This window comes from Tursiops truncatus, chromosome 15 (genome assembly GCF_011762595.2).
Source record: "Tursiops truncatus isolate mTurTru1 chromosome 15, mTurTru1.mat.Y, whole genome shotgun sequence".
Lineage (NCBI taxonomy): Eukaryota > Metazoa > Chordata > Mammalia > Artiodactyla > Delphinidae > Tursiops > Tursiops truncatus.
The window spans coordinates 60,793,540-60,811,657 of record NC_047048.1 but is presented as its reverse complement, the minus strand read 5'-3'; the positions used below and the strand labels follow the sequence as shown (position 1 = coordinate 60,811,657).

The window sequence follows — 18,118 nt, the reverse complement described above, 5'->3', positions numbered from 1 at the left end:
TAAGCCACTCTTGAAAACAGGCTTTCCTCGGCCCTGAGGCCCACGGTGGTGCAAACAGGCACAGTTTTTTCAGAAGGAACCAGTCTGGTGAAATCCCCTTCAACTCAGAAATGGCATTTATCAGAATCTATCCAGAGAAAATAATCTCTAATTCAGAAAAAAAATTTACTGCAAAGTCATTAATCACGGGGGATAGAAAAAAACAACAGGAAATACACTAACTGTCCCCTAAGTAGGGAAATGTTGAGTAAAGGTACATCATTCCACCTAAGGCGACAACTATTACAATGAAACAGTAACAGGTGAGCCTACTTCAGACCAACCTTCCTGATGAGAACATCTAGAAAGCTGGGGAAGGGGAATTTTTTGAAACTGCTGGAAGGCACTGAAGAGCCCTAAGGTATAAGGGGTGCTGGTGCCAGGGGTCCGAATGAGAGGGAAACCCAAAGAGGTGAGCTCTGGCCTCGCGCAGCCAAGGCCATGCTGCAGCAGACGCAGTGGGGCCAGGAAAGGGGTCCCAGTGGCAGTGCGCAGAGGGCCCAGGCGCCCTATCTATCCCCACACTTCAGAATCCATGTTCCCAGTTGCCCTGCCCAATGCAGAGATCTCTACTCAGGACCAGGGGGCTGTCCACAGCCTGGGCCTCCCTCCCCTCCCACGATGGACAGTGCTGAACCAGGGCTTCCCTGGAAATGGCCCCCAGGAGCAGCACCCACACCCACCCAGGGAGCCTCGAAGAGCAGCTCACACCTTGTGTTCCATCTCACACTGTATAAAGAAGGCTGCCTGTCCAGAATTGACCTGGGGCGGTAGCCAGGGGCGCACAGGCTCACAGGAGTTTGGTGACCCGCTGACCACGTGGTGGAGCTCCTATCTTACCCGGGGTGACCCCTCTGCAGGGTTGCTGCTCGCCCACCTCCCACTGTCCTGCACCACCACCCAAGCTATGAGCGTCACGTCCCACCCCACCCCCTGCTGGCCTCAGAGACGAGCTGCTGACCACTTACCTGCTTGAAAACCTTGCTGTAGAGGATGGCGCACAGGGGCGTGCTGTAAGTCGTGGTCTTCTCCTCTGCTCTCCCAGGTCCCTGCGTCTCCAGGTACCCTTTTAGGATGCCAATCTACAGGTGAGGAGGGGCAGACAGTTGGGCAGTCAGAAGGGGCCTGCCCTCAGTGATTTGCCCCAGGGAGAAACTTCCAGTAACCTGAGACATCAAGATATCCTCAACTACACACAGGCTTGCTGATAGCTCACCCCTACTCCATGGCCCCCACTTCCTGAGATCAGGGCTCCCAAAGCCTCGTGTTCCCACAAGATCAAAATGCAAGTCCAAGGTCCCTTTTATAACTTCTGAAAAGCATAAAGCCTCAATCTGGTGTCCCCTCATCCAGGAAGCCTTCCCTGACTACCTCTGCCTCAGGCTAGGCTAAGGATCCTTTCTCTGTGCTCGATGAAGCACCTAGCACACATCTCCATCATAACACACGGCATTTTCTACTAAAGTTATGTGTTCTCCTACTACCCCATAAGTTCCTTGAGGGATGGGACAGTGCCTAATTAATATATTCTCTGCTCCTGACAAAGAGCAGAGGGCTGATAATGTGTGATGATTTGAAATGAACTTCAAAGGTCTATTTAATTCAACAAATGCTGGCAGCCAGTCTGACACTCAGCAGAGACGAAGGAACCCACCAACTCCCTTCTCAAGAAAAACCTGCCACCTGGGAGAGCCAGCCAAGGGCACAAGGACAGCGTGTGTGTCACCGGCCAACAGAGGGAAGGAGGTCTCAGTGGGGCTTCCCCTTCCTCCCAACCACAAATGACACCCTCACCGCCCTTTCTAGATAGAACCTCCCCCTCTACTGGCTGCTGATTGTCCTTGCAGTCCCCTCAGCTCCCATCTTGTCACAGGTCCCCCTGTCACCCTGGACGGTCAGCCCCTTGTGCTTCTCCCAGGCTGTCCTGTCCTCCAGAGTCAGGACAGACCTCACATGGGCACCAGCTAAGTCATGGCTCATAGACAGTGTTCACAGCAGGTCCCTCCAGGCTCTCTCCTTCAGAGGGGCTGCTCGGGGGTGGGCCCTGCCCTCCTGGGCTTCACAATTTGGCAGGAGGGACAGGCATGTAACCACGACAGGACAGAGTTATAAGGGCCGTGATCAAGGGGAGGCAAGGGAGCGTGGAGCGGTGGGGGCGGGCGGGGTCTTCTAAGCCAGCCCGGGCCTCAAGGTGGGCTTTGAGGAGAGTCCGGAGGATGCACGGGTCAGGAGGACAGCAGCATAGAGGGTGACCACTGAGGGCCTAGCAACAGTCCCCCAGGAAATCCCAGGAGACGAGAGCTTTGAGGACCAGCCCACAGAGTCTAGCAGCTTTGTCCTCATGGCACGAAGCAGTCTCAGGACGGACGGGATGTGACCACCCCTCGGTGTCCCATGGGACTGCAGAACACGGCTGCAGCCCCTCCCCTCTGGGTGCAGACACGGTCCCACCTCCCTCTCGTGCAGCGCTGAGTAGGTGCTACAGATGAGGCTGTCGTCATCCTTGTGGAAGTATGCGCTGGTGATGGGGCAGTGTCCCAGGGCAAAATGCTTCCCGCAGAAGGACTGGAGGCATTCGTAGTCCTGCATGTCCCACACGCGAATATTCTGCGGGGGTGAGAAACAGGCAAAGAGGCCAAGAGTGGGTTCTCGGGGATGCAGCTGGCACCTGAGGCCTTGGGGTTCTCCTGGGAGCGGGGCCAGGGCACCCAGTGCAAGCACTTCCAAGACACACCCACCACGCTAAGTGACTGCCATGGATCACAGCCCTAAGACAGACGCTGTGCTTATGCTCAAATGAGGAAACCGAGGCACGCCCCCCGCCCAGCCTCCCCCAGGGTCTCTACCCTGCTCGAGTAGCTGCTGCTCATCGGCTGAGGATGAAGACCTCACAGGCAGCACTTGCCCCTGCAGACCCTCACTAGCTCCCACCCCAGCCTCCCTCGAGTAAAGCCAGGCAGGGCACAGAAAGAGCTGCCAACATCATTGCCCAAAAGGCTCACCTGTCCCCCTCGACTTCCTCCCAGGTTGAGGAAGTGTCCCCAGAGGGGCCCCGTGGAAGTCCCTCCAGGACACTCCTCACTCGGGGCGCCAGCAGCAAGCTGGACACGGCATGGGCGTGGAGTCCACAGACTGCCGTCCACACCGTGGCTCTGCCCATCGCTGCCCATGAAGGTTTGGGCAAGTCTACTTCTGTCCCCGACCCCTCCAGCCTCGGAGCCTTCATCAGAGGTGCCGATGCCCAGCTCCCAGCGCTGCCAGGAGAATTCCAGACAGTACCAAGTGTGGGGATGTGTGGGCAGCGTGGCCTGGTGAACCAGGGCCCTGCCAGCTCCTGATCTACTGAGTCCCAGAAGACACAGACTTGTCCCCTGAAGGAGGGCACCTGGAACCATTGGCCTGCATCCCCCAGCAGGTGGGGAGAGACCCTAAACCCACAGCTCAGAGAAGCAGAGGAGCGGGCCTGATCAGGGGAACCCCGGGCATTTGAAAAAGGTCTAGTCAGGCCCTGCAGCCAGGGCAGCCAAGCAGTGGTCACTGGGAGAGCCGAGAGGAGCAAGTTCGGGTCTGTGGGGAGGGAAAGGCTCACATCTGTTGTACACCTACTATGCGCCAGACATTCCTCTGCTCTTTCACCAGCAGCTCTTCTCTAAACCACTCAACACCCATTCTCTGGATGAGGAGACTGAGACCCCATAAAGGGAAGGGCCCTGCCCAACTCTGGTGGGCTGCTCAGAGCTGGGCTCAGGACCCTATGGGGGTGGTCAGAGACCCACGGCCCCTTCATGGTGCCACCTGGGGTACCTGCCTCTAGGCCTCAGGCCAGGGTGGGACCATGGACAGGGAGGTCACACCATTGCCCTGGGCCTCAGGCTCCTGCCAACTGCAGCCAGCTCCCTGGCTGGCTGAGCTCGATCGTTCTCCCTGGGCCAGCATCTCTGCTGGGGAACAGGAGCTAGTGGCGGGCGTCAGGGCCGAGCTCCCTGAGGACACCTTGTCCTTGAAGATGCTGAGGATGCTGCTGCTGTGCTTGCTGTTCACGAGAAGGTGTGTCACCGAGCTCTCATGCCCCTTCATCAGCCACACAGGCTTCTTCGAGAAGAAGGGGTTCCACAGGCAGATGAGGGGGTCATGGCCACCAGTCACTGAAGTTGAAAACCGGGTATCAGCCACTGGGGGCCTGCGCTGGGACCTTGTCCTGGGGCCAGGCCTCGGACTCCAGCCAGGCTCGGCAGGTGGGGGGTGTTGCTATGATCCATCCCTCTGCCTCTCTCGTCCCGCCTCCTCTGCCACCATGCCAAGCAAGCCCCTGTCACCACTCCACCCCAGGTGCCCAGGGGCGGGGACCAGAGTGGCTGGCGGCAGACGCTGCAGGGCCTCCGCCTCCGCTCTCATGGGCCCCACCTCCCCAGCAGCCCTCACCCTAGTTCTGCCAGACCAGCAGCCTCACGTGATACAAACGTTACTTACCCAGGACATTCTTTTCTGGGCAGTAATCAAAGCAAAGAATCCCTTTTCTTAAATTCAGCACTGAAAACCTACAACAGCACAGGGGGAAGGCTGTGACCGGAGGCCTCGGAGAGCCTCTGAGGCTGGGGTGTGGAGGAGCTAGAGGCAGGGCCGCCGGGAGGCCAGGGAGAAGTCACCACGTCTCCACCCAAGGAGAGAGCGGCCCCCAGAACCCTGCCCTGGGCTCACCCTGCCCCCGAGGCAGGGCCAGCACCGCCAGCAGAGCGGCAGCCCCCGCTCAGCCCGAAACCAGCAGTACCTGGAGGAGACGCCCACCTCTCGCCTGCACATGAAGGCGAAAGCAGCCGCGAAGCAGGAGCAACTCCTGCAGCTGCACCACGCTCGCCTCGCTCCAAGGGCAAACCTAACTCGATCTGCACCTTCACTATACTATACATGGGTGGGAGACGGCTGTCCTCCCACCCATGACACAGACCAAAAGGTGGAAGGGGATCCCCCAAAGGCTAGGGGAAGAGAACAAGGTGTCCCTGCTACGTGCTGGTCCCTGTGCTGGGTGCTGTCTTGTGAGTCACCTGGACCCCTCACACAACCCTGAAGACTGTCATGAGCCCTGTGCCGTGATGAGGACACAGAAGGAAATAAAGGAGCTTGCCCGAGGTCCCATGGCTGGCAAGGTGGGGGGGGCGGTCAGTGTTCAGACCCAGGGTGGGCGTGGCAGGGAGAGGCAGTAGGCTCAGGAACCAGAGCTCCAGGACAGGAAACGGTGTGGCAGGGCTGGAGGCCCGGGGGATGGGCGATGGGGAGCCAGGAGGCCGTCGGGGTGCTCAGGAGGGCCAGGGGACCCAGGCAGGGCTTCTGGGAAGATCAGGGTAAAGGTCAGGCCCAACAGCCCTCACAGGCCCCAGAGCCCTGGGAGCTCTGTGCCTTGCGTGCGCTATTCCCTCACATCCACACATCCTGCCCCGCCAGCTCTTTCCACTCAAACTCTCCCTTCAAAACTCAACTCCAAGGCCTCTAACGCAGCATGCTCTCCACTGAACTTGCCCCTGAACTGCACCTCTGCTACTCCCCAGGGAACTAAGCTTGGTTATCACCCTAGAGGCTCCCTCTCCTGCGCTCTCATTATTCACCTGGGCCCCAAATCCTCTTTGTTCACATCCCACCACAGCCCAGGGCCCCCTCGTTTCTGCATCAGCCTCCCAGGAGGGCCTCTTAACCTCCCCCCTTGCTCCCACTCCCCTGAGCTCCCCACTCCACAGCCAGAAGGATTCCTCTAAAAGTCAAAACTTCACCAAAAAACCCTGGTGAGGGAACTAAGATCCTGAATGACGCGCCGTGCGGCCAAAAGAAAAAAGGACATTAGAAAACTTCAAGAAGAGCATACCAAATACCTGTATTGTCAAACCAGATAAGTCTCCCTCCATGCTTATGTGTGCAGAGAAATGTTCTGGAAGAACAGTCACAAAACGTTACTAGAAATCATTTCAGCCTGATTCACCCATTTATTCAACAAAGATTTCCTGGCTCCTATGCCCTTCCAGGATGACCAGAGGTGCAGACAGGATGCCCTTGCCTTCACTGGAGCTTTTCTTCTAGAGGAAAACAGCCTGTGCAAGTAAAGGAACACAGGGACAGGGAGACGGACATGTACACATCATGGCAAGTCCTGCAGGGAAATAAGCAGGTGGCTTTGACATGACGGCTGGCTGGAGGAGACCAGGTCTCTGCACAGATGGCTGCTGTGCAGAGAAGGGACTGGAAGGTCAGAGGGGACGAAGGGAAGAAGTCTACAAGGCCACTCCAGAGGCAGAATTTGGGTTGGCAGTGCCAGGCCCCACCTGCAGAGGCTACACCCCAAGAGAACATCACCAGAACAAGAGACCAGCCAGCAGTCAATGGTGCCACCTGCTGGCCAGTGTGTGTACTTCATACAGACAAGAAGGAACGGGGTGTGTGCTCATGTGTATAACTATATTCTGCAACCCACCCCTAAAATATATCTCAAATCTCTCCGTCTCCACGCCAGGCAGACTCCAGACCACCATCACATGTAGTCTGGATTATTACAATGACATCCTCACTGGTGTCCCCATCTCCCCTCCTGCCCACATACGTACATTCCACTTGCAACAGAGCAGCCAGAAGGATGCTCCCACACACCAGAGCACACCATTCCTCAGCTCAGAACCATCCTAGAACCTTGTCTATATCTGATTTCAAATAATCATAAAAAGATATTTTTGAGACACTTGGGTAAAGATTAACTTGGACTAGTACTAGTGATATTAAAGCATTATACTATTTCTCTACTTTTGTGTGTTTAAAAATCTTTCATAATAAAAATGTTTAAAAAACAAAAACAAACAAAAAAACAGGCAGAGAGGAGCAATGCAAAGGCTTGGGGGCAGGAACATGTGTGAGCCACAAGGGGGCCCCGTGTGGCTGGAGTGGGAAGGTGGCAGGCAGACCAAGGAGCCTGTCATAGCCTCCTGCCCTTGAGACCCAATAAAACAAGAAGCTGAAAGACATATCACAGACATGAGGTAATACTCCCACCAAAGCAGAGAGATGGACCTCGGCAAACCAGCTCCAAGCAAAATCCCACCACACCGCCCCACTCAAACCACAAAAACCAAGACAGAAGATTCCCCACCGCCACAGGCATACACACCCCGCCTCCAACCTGCAGTTAGTTCTAGGACTTGGGGATTGGATAAGGGAACGGGGAGAAAAGCCCACAGGATTCCGGCTTTATTTTTAGTGCTTGAATTTTTTACATATGTACGTATACCTGTGTGACTAACAGTTGAGTATTTTTTTTTTTTTTTTTGGCCGCACTGCTCATCATGCGTGGTCTTAGTTCCCTGACCAGGGATTGAACCCTCGAGCCCAGCAGTGAAAGTGCAGAGTCCTAACCACTGAACCACCAGGGAATTCCCAACAGCTGATTTTAAAAAATAAAAAAGACAGAAGATGAAAAGATGCCCCCTGGGGTAGAGGAATCTAGAATGAAGGAAATAGATTAGAACCATCTCCAAAGAATTAATGTGGCCAACTAGTGAACACACGCTATGTACAACACTCACTCATGTAAGCCCTGAGGTAAGTGAAGGCTTATCACCCCCTTTTACAGACAAGAAAACCGAGGCTCACAGAGGTGAAGCAACTCACATTCATTCCTTCATTCAGAAAACATTTTTCTGACTGTATCCTTACACTATGTGCTAGCTTCTGTGCTGAGTTTTGTGTATAAATTGGTGGATAACAGAGGCCTCATATTTTTGCTGCTGGTGGCAATGCCAGAATGATTAAAACCAGATTCCATAAAAGTTCTTATCACAGGGAAAAAAATGCACAACTGTGTGTGGTGATAGATGTTAACTAGACTTGTGATCATTTCACAATTTCAAATCGTTATGTTATGCGTCTTAATATAACCTTAATATAATGTTATATGTCAATTTTCAAAACTGACAACCTCAATTTAAAAAAAAACAGACTCCAGAGCCCATGTTCTAACCACCACACCTCACTGTTGGCCCACAGGACACACAGTGCTTCCTTGGACCCAGCATGATCCACAGGACACGGTATTACTGCCCACAGGAGATGCCACTGTCTCGGAGGCAGGTCCCCTCTCAGGAGGGATGGCCACCTGCGGCTGAAGTGAAGCCAGAGTCCCGGAGTCACTGTCACCACCCACCCCCTCCCAGCCCCACCACCTCTGCCTGGAGACAGGTGCTCCTTACTTGAGGCTCTCTGGGACTTCGGGCGGCAATATGGTCAGCACCAGAGAGGACTCCTCGATGGCTGAACAGGAAGCCACCAGGTTCAGCTGGGGGATAAACTTGACCTGTTGACACCAGTTGGGGTGGAGAGCCTGGGAAGACAGCAGTGGTGGTGGGAGACCCAACCCAAGGACGGTCATCCGGGCCCAGCCACCAGATGGGCTGGAGGGGCCAAGAGATCCCCAAGTCTATGCCCCTCTAGTTATCACAGCTCTGACAAAGTGCTCCAGCCCCACAGTCCTAGCCCAGGTCATGTGATCAGGGGTGTGTGGCCACCATTTATCAGTGGAACAGGTTACAAGCACTGAAATCTGCTGTTAGGTGAACTCTCGCTTATAAGTTAGAGGACAGGCAAGGTCTGGCCCATCCTAATACCACTGTCTGTGGCCCCATGCCAAGGGGGAGGGAGGATGGATCCAAGTCCGCCTAGTCCACAGTCGCTGTCATCCACGGGGCGCCCACCATGGGTGAGCCTGCGCTTCCCGGCCCCACCGCTGTCCCTGTTTGTCGGGAAGTGGTTTGCAGTGAGCGAGGATGTTATCTGGTACAAGTTGGGCGAGATTGGGACTTCCCCGAGACTGGGACTTCCCTGGCGGTCCAGTGGTTAAGACTCCGCGCTCCCACTGCCAGGGCCCGGGTTCGATCCCTGGTCAGGGAACTAAGATCCCGCAAGCCGCGTGGTATAGCGAAAAAAAAAATAAAGTCTGGGACCCACAGGTCAAGGGCATGGCCTGGCTGGACAGGTTCTGTGTTCTGGCCCAGTGCTTGGCCTCCCAATCTGGAGATTTTCCTCTCCAAGACAAGAATGGAGGCGAGGTGAGCTGGGTTTTGCATGAGTTGTTTCACCAAGTGTCTGTCGTGGTGAAGGCTGGAGGATGATTTGATCACCAATGGCCAATGACATAATCAATCATGCCTGTGTAATGAAGCCTCCGTAACAACCCAAAAGGTGGGGTTCTGAGAGCTTCTGGGCTGGACAACATGTGGAGGTGCAGGGAGAGTGGAGACCCGGACAGGGCATGGAAGCTCCGTGCCCCTTCCACATACCTTGCCATCCTCATCTCTTCCATCTGGCTGTTCCTAAGTTATATTCTTTTCTAATAAACCAGCGATCTAGTAAAGTAAAACGTTTCTCTGAGTTCTGAGCTGTTCTAGCAAATTAATCGAACCCAAGGAGGGGGTCGTGGAAACCTCTGATTAATGCCAGTGGGTCAGAAGCACAGGTAACAACCTGAACTTGGGACTGGCATCTGAAGGGGAGGGCAGTCTTGTGGGACCCTTAAACTGCGGGATCTGACGCTATCTTGGGGTAGACAGTGTCAGAATTGAGTTGAATTGTAGGACACCCAGCTCGTGTCAGAGAATCGCGTGGAGATGTGGGAAAAAAACACACGCTGTAATGGGTGTCAGAATCCTATAAGCACTGCAGGTGAAGGGGTGAAGGCAGAGGCTGATGGAGCAGGGCTGTTCCAGGCTGGCTGGTTGGGGACCCAAGGGAAGTAGAGGGGGGCGTACAGTATGTGGGGGGAGAGCACAGCAGCCTGAAGGAACGGCGTGTGTCAAGGCCCTGAGGTGGGAAAGGGCTTCGTGTTCAGAGAACAGCCAGGTTGCTGGCGTCTCTGTGTTAGAGAAAGGAGGGGAAAGGTAGAAAGCGAGACTGGGAACAAGCCAGGGGCCAGGTCCGCTCGTGTCCTGATGGTCGTGGGGAGCACTTGAGATTTTGTGCAAGACAAGAGAGCTACTGGGGGATTTTGAGCAGAGGAGTGACATGACTGTATTTCTAGCTCAGGATTCCTGAGGCTGCTGAATGGAGAAAGCACTGCATAGAGAAAGGACGTGGGGAAACGGCGAGAAGCCGCTGCAGCCACCCAGGAGGGCTGGTGCCTGAGCAATGAAGGCGGTGAGAGAGACCAGTCACACCTGGGATGGTTTGGCTTCTGCACAAAGAGCGGACGGGATCCAGCAGCTGCCTCCACCCCATCCCCAGAGACCAAGCCCCAAGGGCAGAGACCGAAGGGCAGATCCACCTGCTGCATTTTTGTTTTTTTTACCTGTGTACAGCTAATTACCATGGTTACAGCCAAGGAAAGATCCCACTTACCCTCAGCCGGTAACTTCTATACATAGGGGACTTCTCATTTAAGAGCTTCCGTGTGGAAACATCGGTCCAGTGATCTGATAGGGGAGAAAATCAAGGCCCATGTCACCAGCTCTCCTTGTTTGTAGAATAAGCAAGACCTCAGAAGAACCCTTGAGTTGGTTTGCAACTCCCATGCACCCCAAAAGGCTTTCCCATCCAAACGTTCACTCAAGCCTCCCTGTGTCCTGGTAAGTTCAATGGGGTGAAGTCGGCACCCAGAAAACAGACCGGGGCCAATAAACACTGCTGCCCAGAGTCCCCCTGCCAGCTCCTAGCAGAGCTGGAACCAGATTTCGGGGCTCCTCACTCTCCCCAGCTGGTTGAGTCTCCATTAGGGAGCTCTGACTCTGCTGGAGTGGAGAATGAACTGAGATCCTGGGCTCTTATTCATTCTGAAAATAATCATTTGGGAGTTTGCCATCATGCTTCAAACTACTGAATACATGCCCCCCCTTGTCTGGCAAATACAAGTTCCAAGAAGGAGAAGTTGCACGCATGCGTCGTAAAGCAAGCGTGTCTGGCGCAGTAAGCACAGCCTTGCCCTCCCACTTTTCTCTCCTTCCACCTTCTAACAAATCCATGAACTGACTGTGCTTACCCCATTTGAATAAGGGAACTGAGGCACAGAGAGGTTAAGCAACTGGATCTAGGTCATACAGAGCTGGTCTGTCCAGCCCCTCCCAAGTCAGCATGCTGCTGGGCCCCCCTTCCTGTTTGTCCCCAGCCTTCAGTCAGCATGTGGCATGGAAGGACTCCCATCCAACACTCTAGCCTCATCTGCCTCCCCTCCAATTTCCTGTCCACCACTCAGCTCAAAGACCACCAACTCCTGTGCCAATTCCCAGGGTGGCACAGAGCGACCACGGTGGGTTGGGTCAGGGCAGGTCGGGCACCAGGGGCAGAGGCAGACGAGACAGGACACAGCAGGGTGCCAGCCCCCTGCTGCGTCCAGGGCAGGATCCACCTTCTGTCCGGCCAGTGGCGCATGCTGCCCCAACAAGCTGGGCAGGAGGTGTCACTGAGGCCTGGGGGCCCCTGGAGCCCCTGCTCAGGAACTCTGGCTAGAAGCCCAAGTGGCCATTCTGGAGTCCTGGATGGAGAGGAGTCAGTGTCCCTGGGGGCTGGGGCCCCCTCCAGATGGACACGGTGCGGCCTGGAGGCCTGACACTGCGGGTCGAAGGCTCGATCCCAGGCAGGGTCCAGTTCAGATATGTCCCCGACAGCCCCAGGCCCCGAGGCCTCGGGATCTCGTGCCCCTAGGCAGAGCAGCCCCAGACAGCATCCTCCAGCATTCAGTCGGTTTGGGATACAGCCTAGCAAGTGGTTCAAGTGCAGGCTCTGGCGCAGACTGCCTGCCTCAGATCTCAGCCACGCTTAGCCACTGTGGGGCCAGTGTAAGCGCGTCTCCCCCTAAACCTCCGGCTCCTCCTCCCTTAACAGGCTGTGACGACAGCAGCCCCTCCTGGCCAGCAGGCGGGAACTGCAGGAGGTGACTGCCCAAAGCGCTCAGCACCCAAGGGCTCCGCAAGTGTCCCTGTGCTGATTCACGCTGCTCGTGCGGAGTCGGGCCTTCCTCCAGGCGCTGCGAGGAAGCGCAGCCTCCTGGGCAGCCTCTCCGCCCCACCCCAACACCCACCCACAGGCAGCTCCCAGCCAAGGAGAGCAGAACCCTCCTCACGCCATGGAGGAAGCTAGCGCCACCTCCCCAGGGCCCAGAGCGGGTCACATAGCTGCCACAGGTTCTTTCTTCCTGGTATGAGGAGGGTCCTGAAGCGCCCCCACCTCCGCCCCGGCCCTCACGTGCACTACTTCCCACCTCCAGAGAGATTGCCCATCTCCCCAGCCCCGTCCCGTGTCCCGCTGTCACGCCATCACCCCATCTCCCACAGGCGGCTCTGAGCTGAGCATGTGGGTGCACCGCCTTCCCAGGGACTCTCGAACCGGGAAGCAGGGAGGGGAAGGAGCTCCCAGGGCAGGACCATCTCCCCCCACTCCCCACATCTCCGCTACCCCATCTGGAGGTCCTGGGGAGGATTCAGGGGTTGAACAGCCCATGGGTCACATCGTTGGAGGTGAAGACGATGACATTGCCTTTGGTGTCCCCATAGCAGAACACAGCCCTGTGATAGTCAGACCTGGGAAAAGAAGGAGACAGAAGAGGCCACGGAGCCGGCTGGGTGTGTCCAGTGCAACCCTCCGCCCCTCGCCGGCCTCCAAGGCCCTTCTCCACCTTGGGAGCGAGGGCAGATCCCACACAACTTTCCAGCCTTGACCTCAACAGCTGACAAACGTGGGCCCAGCCGCCCAGATCCAGACCGTTGGTGAACCAGGTCCAAGAGAAATCAGCACTTTTTCTTAACCAGAATAAATGAATCCCTGGTCCTTCAGCTGCTCTTTGTCAAGTCACCCTACTGATGGACCATGATGTTCCCAGAGACACAGCGGGACAGGCTGGGTTTGATGGCTGACTTGGTGAAAGGAAGAGGGGCCGACAACAACTCTGAGGTCTGAGTGACCATGAAAGGGGACCCAAGAGAGGAGCAGCTTGAGGGGAAGAGGACACAGGCACAGAGGGTGGGGATCTTTCCAGTGCTGCTTCCAGAGAGGCTTTCTGGGGGTCCCAGCCCCACTGCTGCTAAGCCCCTGCCCCGGTCTCCCACGAGACTCACCAGTAGTTCAAGGTCAGGACGCAACTGTCCAGATCGATGAAGGTGAAGGCCCAGACACATTTACGGTTACTGATATCAAAGAACTCTGGGGAAGAGACAGAAGGGGAGGCACACATGAACCCAAACCCATGTCCCAGGCCTCAGGAGTCTCTGGTGACAGTGAGAAGCCTCACTACTCACCACCCAGCAATACTCCCAGGGGACTCTAACTCATGCTCACAGTTGGCTGGGTGACAGGGCTCTCCAAGTGCAAAGGCATGGCTTCCAGTGGCCAGGCACCGGCCTGGGGAACCTCGGGGCCTCACCTATCTTCTGGTCGGTCGACACTATCGCAACCAGGTTCATGTTGTGCAGACACACCATGTCGATGACCCGCATCTGCTGGTTGTGGAGCGGATGGATCTGGTAAAGCTGCCAGAGGGAGAGCAGAAGAGACCTGGGCTGCGGAGGCTCCCCGGGAGAGCACGCCAGGAGCACAGCCTCCCCGCAAACCCTCTCCTGCCACCCAAGGCCCCGGAGCCAAGCACAGACCTGGTGTGGAGCCCAGCCTTACCACCAACTACCAACGGTGGGGTCTTGGCTAAACTCCCTGACCTCTCTGAGTCTCAGTTTCCGTATCTGTGAAATGAGCTTAAAGAACACTCATCCTCACAACCCTTTAGGGAGTTTGACAAGCTCATCAAGTTTTAAATGTGCATAGTTTGTGATCCCAGGATCCATTCCAAGAGGCATCTACAGGTGTGTTTGCAGGTACTCACAGAGAAGTGTAAGCAGGAACGGGCACTGCTGCCCAGCTACAACAGCAACAGGCCAGAGTCTGCCTGGAAATGACGCCTTACAAACCCACACCACCGATCACGGCCCGGACATTAAGAACGCGGGAGCTGTGTACATACAATGCAGAATAGTTGCCTAGACCTGTTACTAGTGAAAAAGCAAGGTGAAGAGCAGCATTATAACGTGCTACCATCTGTGTATTTAAAGAGAAGGGGTCGGTGTATGTACAGGCTGTCCACGGAAAAGCACCCCCAAAGTGGCCACAGCAGTTGCCTCCAGAGAGGAATTAGGGTCTGAGAGAGGAAGACCGACTTTTCCACGACCTGCCCCTCTCTGCCTGAATCTTTTTTCTCTGATTTTTATTGAGATGTAATTGACGTATAACACTGGTATTCGTTTTGTTTGTTTTGTCCAAATCTTGTTTACCACCTGCCAGTGTTGCCTGGTCCAAGTGGCTTATTAATGAGAAACCGTCCTGCCAGGTTGTGAGGAACGAATGGAACCGTGACAGCTAAAGCATCCACGTGCTGCCGGCGTTGGGAGGAGCTGGGCCGGCATGGGTGCCGCCCACCCTGGTGCCAACCTCACACAACCCTTACACAGACAGAATCAGAGCCGGCACTCCAGGCAGGGGACACCACAAGCAAAGGCAAGTCAGCAGAAATGAGCTGCCACGCCCAGGGAAGAGGGGGCCAGCCCGACAGGTCTGGGTTGGAGAGGACGGGCCGTGAGTGAGGTGTGGCCAGCGGCGGAACTTGTATTTTACTCCCTGAGTAGCGCCACGCGGGCTCCGAACTGTCCCATCAGAGCTCAGAGCACCAAGAGCAGGGGCCTGAGCTAACGGCTGGGGCAGGGAAAACAATGCACCAGGGCCCCCAAGGCCCCCCTCTGGCCCAGGGCTGGGGTCTAACCCACACACAGTGGAGGTGATGGTAATGCTCATCACCCCCAAGACGCGCGTTCACACCAGAAACTGAGAGCCCTGGGGAGACTCAGAGACTTGCCCAAGGTTGCACAGCTGGTAAGCGAAGCCCAGACTCCAGGGCCTTCCGGCTGCACAACCATGGCCATGCAGTGAGTGCCCGAGGATGGTGCTTGGCGGCTCACTCTTGCCAACATCTACTTGCCAAAGCAGCCCCTCAGGGAAGGATGCCCAGGTCTGTGGGCCTTCTTGGGGAGCCTCCCTCTGTCCTCTTTGGCCCTCCCAGGCTTTGGCCCTCAGGAGAGCTGAGGTGACCATGTTGTAGCCACAAGCAGGAGCTCAGGCTATGATGTGCCCCCCTGATAAGCACACAGAGAAAAAGAGGGGGGAATGTGCCAGAAACGCCAGCCTCGGGAGTACAGGTGAGAATCCCCTTTGATCCTAGGCTACCAAGTGCACCCAAGAGAGTCACTAGAACTCCACACACCTTGGTTCTCTCCCTTGGCAACTGGGGTCAGGGGGATGATACAGAATCCTCCTGCCCCAAAGGATGACCCCTGATGCAATTAGGAAACACTCTGCAGGCACAGAGCATGCTCACTCAGCCTTCTCTGCAGAGCTGGGCCCTCCTCATCTGCTGGAGGACTCTGGCCTGGCCTGGCAAAGGCAAGTACACAGGGGTTTTCCCGAGCATTCTATCATTTACCGCGCTTGGCCAGGAGCTGACGGCACAAACGACCATGACAATGACGATGTCAGCTTATGTTTATCGGGTGCTTGCTGCGTGCCTTGCCCTGCTCCCAGCACCAGGCATGGATTATGTCATTAAATCCTCCCAACAACCCTGCCTGTAGGGGATACTATTATTAACCCCACTTGACAGATGAGGAAACTGATGCACAGAGAGCAATATAGTAACTTCCAAGGTCACAGAGCTGGGGGGTGGTACAGTCAGAGCTCTACGTCTGGCAGTTGGGCTCCGGAGCCCATGTTCACAGTCACTGCGACTTCCTCCCTGGTCCAAGCAGAGGATTTGAACCAGCAGGACTTGGTGGTGGAATGGGTGTGACAGAGAAAGGAAAGGAGGTTGATCTCCAACACGAGAACCCTGGTGGATGACAATGCCATTCACTGACCTGGAGGCACAGGAGAAGGAAGCCTGGTGGGCAGGGAGGGCTACAGTGACATTCAATTTGAACAAAGTGGGTTTAGGTTATCTGTTGGACATCTAAGTGCAATGGACATCCAGGTGGAATCCTGCTTTCAGAAAAGAAATGCGAGGCTCATGGTCCCATGGGGAAGCCAGGACCTGCTCCCAGGAGCAAGTGTGGCTGTCTAGCCCACGGGTCCAGAGAAGGAGCCCACTCGGGTCCAGGGCATGAAGGCAGAGACTTTCCAACCACCCACGTGGGCCCCACTCACCCTAAAGGAGCTGGTCAGCGAGAAGGACTCCGACCAGAACTGCAGGATCCCGTCCTTGGTGACAGTCAGGAAATGCCCGATCTTCTTGCGCCGCTGGACTAAGAACTCCACTTTCACAATCTCACACCCATGATTCCTGCGGAAGGTGATAAGAGAGAGGAGCCCAAACCAAACCAGAGCAAAGAGCACAGAGGAGGAAGGACACAGCTTCCCTCACAGGCACCATGAGAAACTCGGGTGAGTTTCTGTGAGACGTGGGCTCTGCCCCTCCTCCAAAGGGGACTGTCACCGCTGACAACCGTGGCCAGAAGGAAAGGAGACCCACATGGGATGCTGGGGTGACACGGGCCTCCCAGAGCAGTAAGTTTATCCCATGAAATAGCCAGTCAGCTTCCTCATGATGGGATGGGCCAGATGTCCTTTCACAGGAAAAACAGCCCACAGGAGGCGAGTGGAGTGGGGCTTGTGAGGAAAACTGCAAAATAACAGTGTTTCCAGCAGCTACTCTAGTGCTTTGAGATGGAGGGGGGAATAGGGTCCAAGAACGAGATAAAAGTAGATAAAGGGACAGTGAGAAATCAGGGCCTTGTGAACCCAACTCTTCATCTCCAAAATCATGCCCTGAGCATAGCTAATAGCTCCTGGGGCATGCCTGGCCTCACAGGAAGCCACTGAACAGCCTTCCCAGCGAACTTCAACGCCACCTTCCAGTGGCTTCTTTCCCGTCCCCAAGCTGGCTAAGCCAACTGGCTATTAAAGGGCCAGACACAGCACAGCACACTCTCTCCCACTCGATGTGCCCACACCTCTGGGCCCCAGCAGGGCAGGTGATGTTGCCTCACCCTACAGGGAGCCAGGGGCTAACTGCCTGGAGTTATGTCCTGGTTCCCAGCAGAGCTGGGACTAGAACCCAGGCACCTCGACTCCGACTCCAGCCAGAGCCCTTTCCACACGTTGCCATGGATGTGAGCTGAGCCGTGACTTAAGGATAACCCACGTCACTGGGAAATTCTACTGTGTTACAGACTCTGCACGAGAAACGGGGACTCGTTATCTGGACACGGCTCTCCCCTCTCTCTTGCCCTCAGCCCACGGCTCTGCTCAGAGCCTGACCAATTTTCTCAGTCACCTCTCTAGCCGTCCCTTCCAATTCTGCCTCCTCTGTCAGGGCCAAGGGACTGTAGGGAACAGACCCAAGAGGTGAGAGCTCTGAAGTGAAGAGTGCCCCAGGAAGCTGTCCCCTCCTGAGGTCTCAGCTTCCTCATCTCCACAGTGACAGCACCTCCACGGGATCAAGGAGATGGTGCGCTGGGTGAGCTTGGCCCAGGCTCAGTCCAGGTGAGCCAGTTTTCAAAGTTACCCCTTCCTGATGGTGATGAAATATTATTTGGCTATTTTCTCCACCAAGCTGGACATGCCCTCCAGGTTAGGAGGTTGAGCAAATAAACAGGAGAAAACAGGGACAAGCTTCTTGTTTCAGGCCCTTGGGATCACCCTGGGGAATCAAACGTCCCAGGAAATAGACCAGCAAAGGTATGACGACACCCAGCAAAGTTTCCATGTAGAAATTTACGGTTGCACAGTGTGTCATCACTCATATTTATTGGCTATTCCTCAAATCTTGACCAAATTGTTTTCAAAGTTACCCTTCCGTGGTTTTCATCGCACCATCTTCTCTATTAAACTTCAGGTTGGTTGAGGGCAGAGACACCCTTGTGGTCTTCTCCGTGGCCTGCTCTGGGTGTGGTCCCCAGAGACAAACTCACCCACAGCCCCTCTGGTTATAACCAGGCCACAAATGGAGGCCACCACACCTGTTACCACAGGACCTGGCTCCCAGGCCCCGGCCGCCTGCACGGGGCATCTGGTGCCCCAACCAAGGCAGACTCCG

At 55.6% G+C, this 18,118-nt stretch overlaps 1 protein-coding gene across 1 annotated transcript in view; it reads right to left on the bottom strand.

The window, feature by feature from the left end:
* The window catches only part of EFCAB8 (EF-hand calcium binding domain 8), a 61,014-nt gene that overhangs the window by 25,986 nt on the left and 16,910 nt on the right, over positions 1–18,118 (bottom strand). The window contains 10 exon segments of the mRNA XM_073792867.1: positions 1,008–1,121; positions 2,509–2,646; positions 4,033–4,184; positions 4,510–4,577; positions 8,259–8,389; positions 10,399–10,472; positions 12,448–12,572; positions 13,107–13,191; positions 13,412–13,517; positions 16,228–16,363. Coding sequence (XP_073648968.1) covers positions 1,008–1,121; positions 2,509–2,646; positions 4,033–4,184; positions 4,510–4,577; positions 8,259–8,389; positions 10,399–10,472; positions 12,448–12,572; positions 13,107–13,191; positions 13,412–13,517; positions 16,228–16,363 — 1,129 coding nt within the window.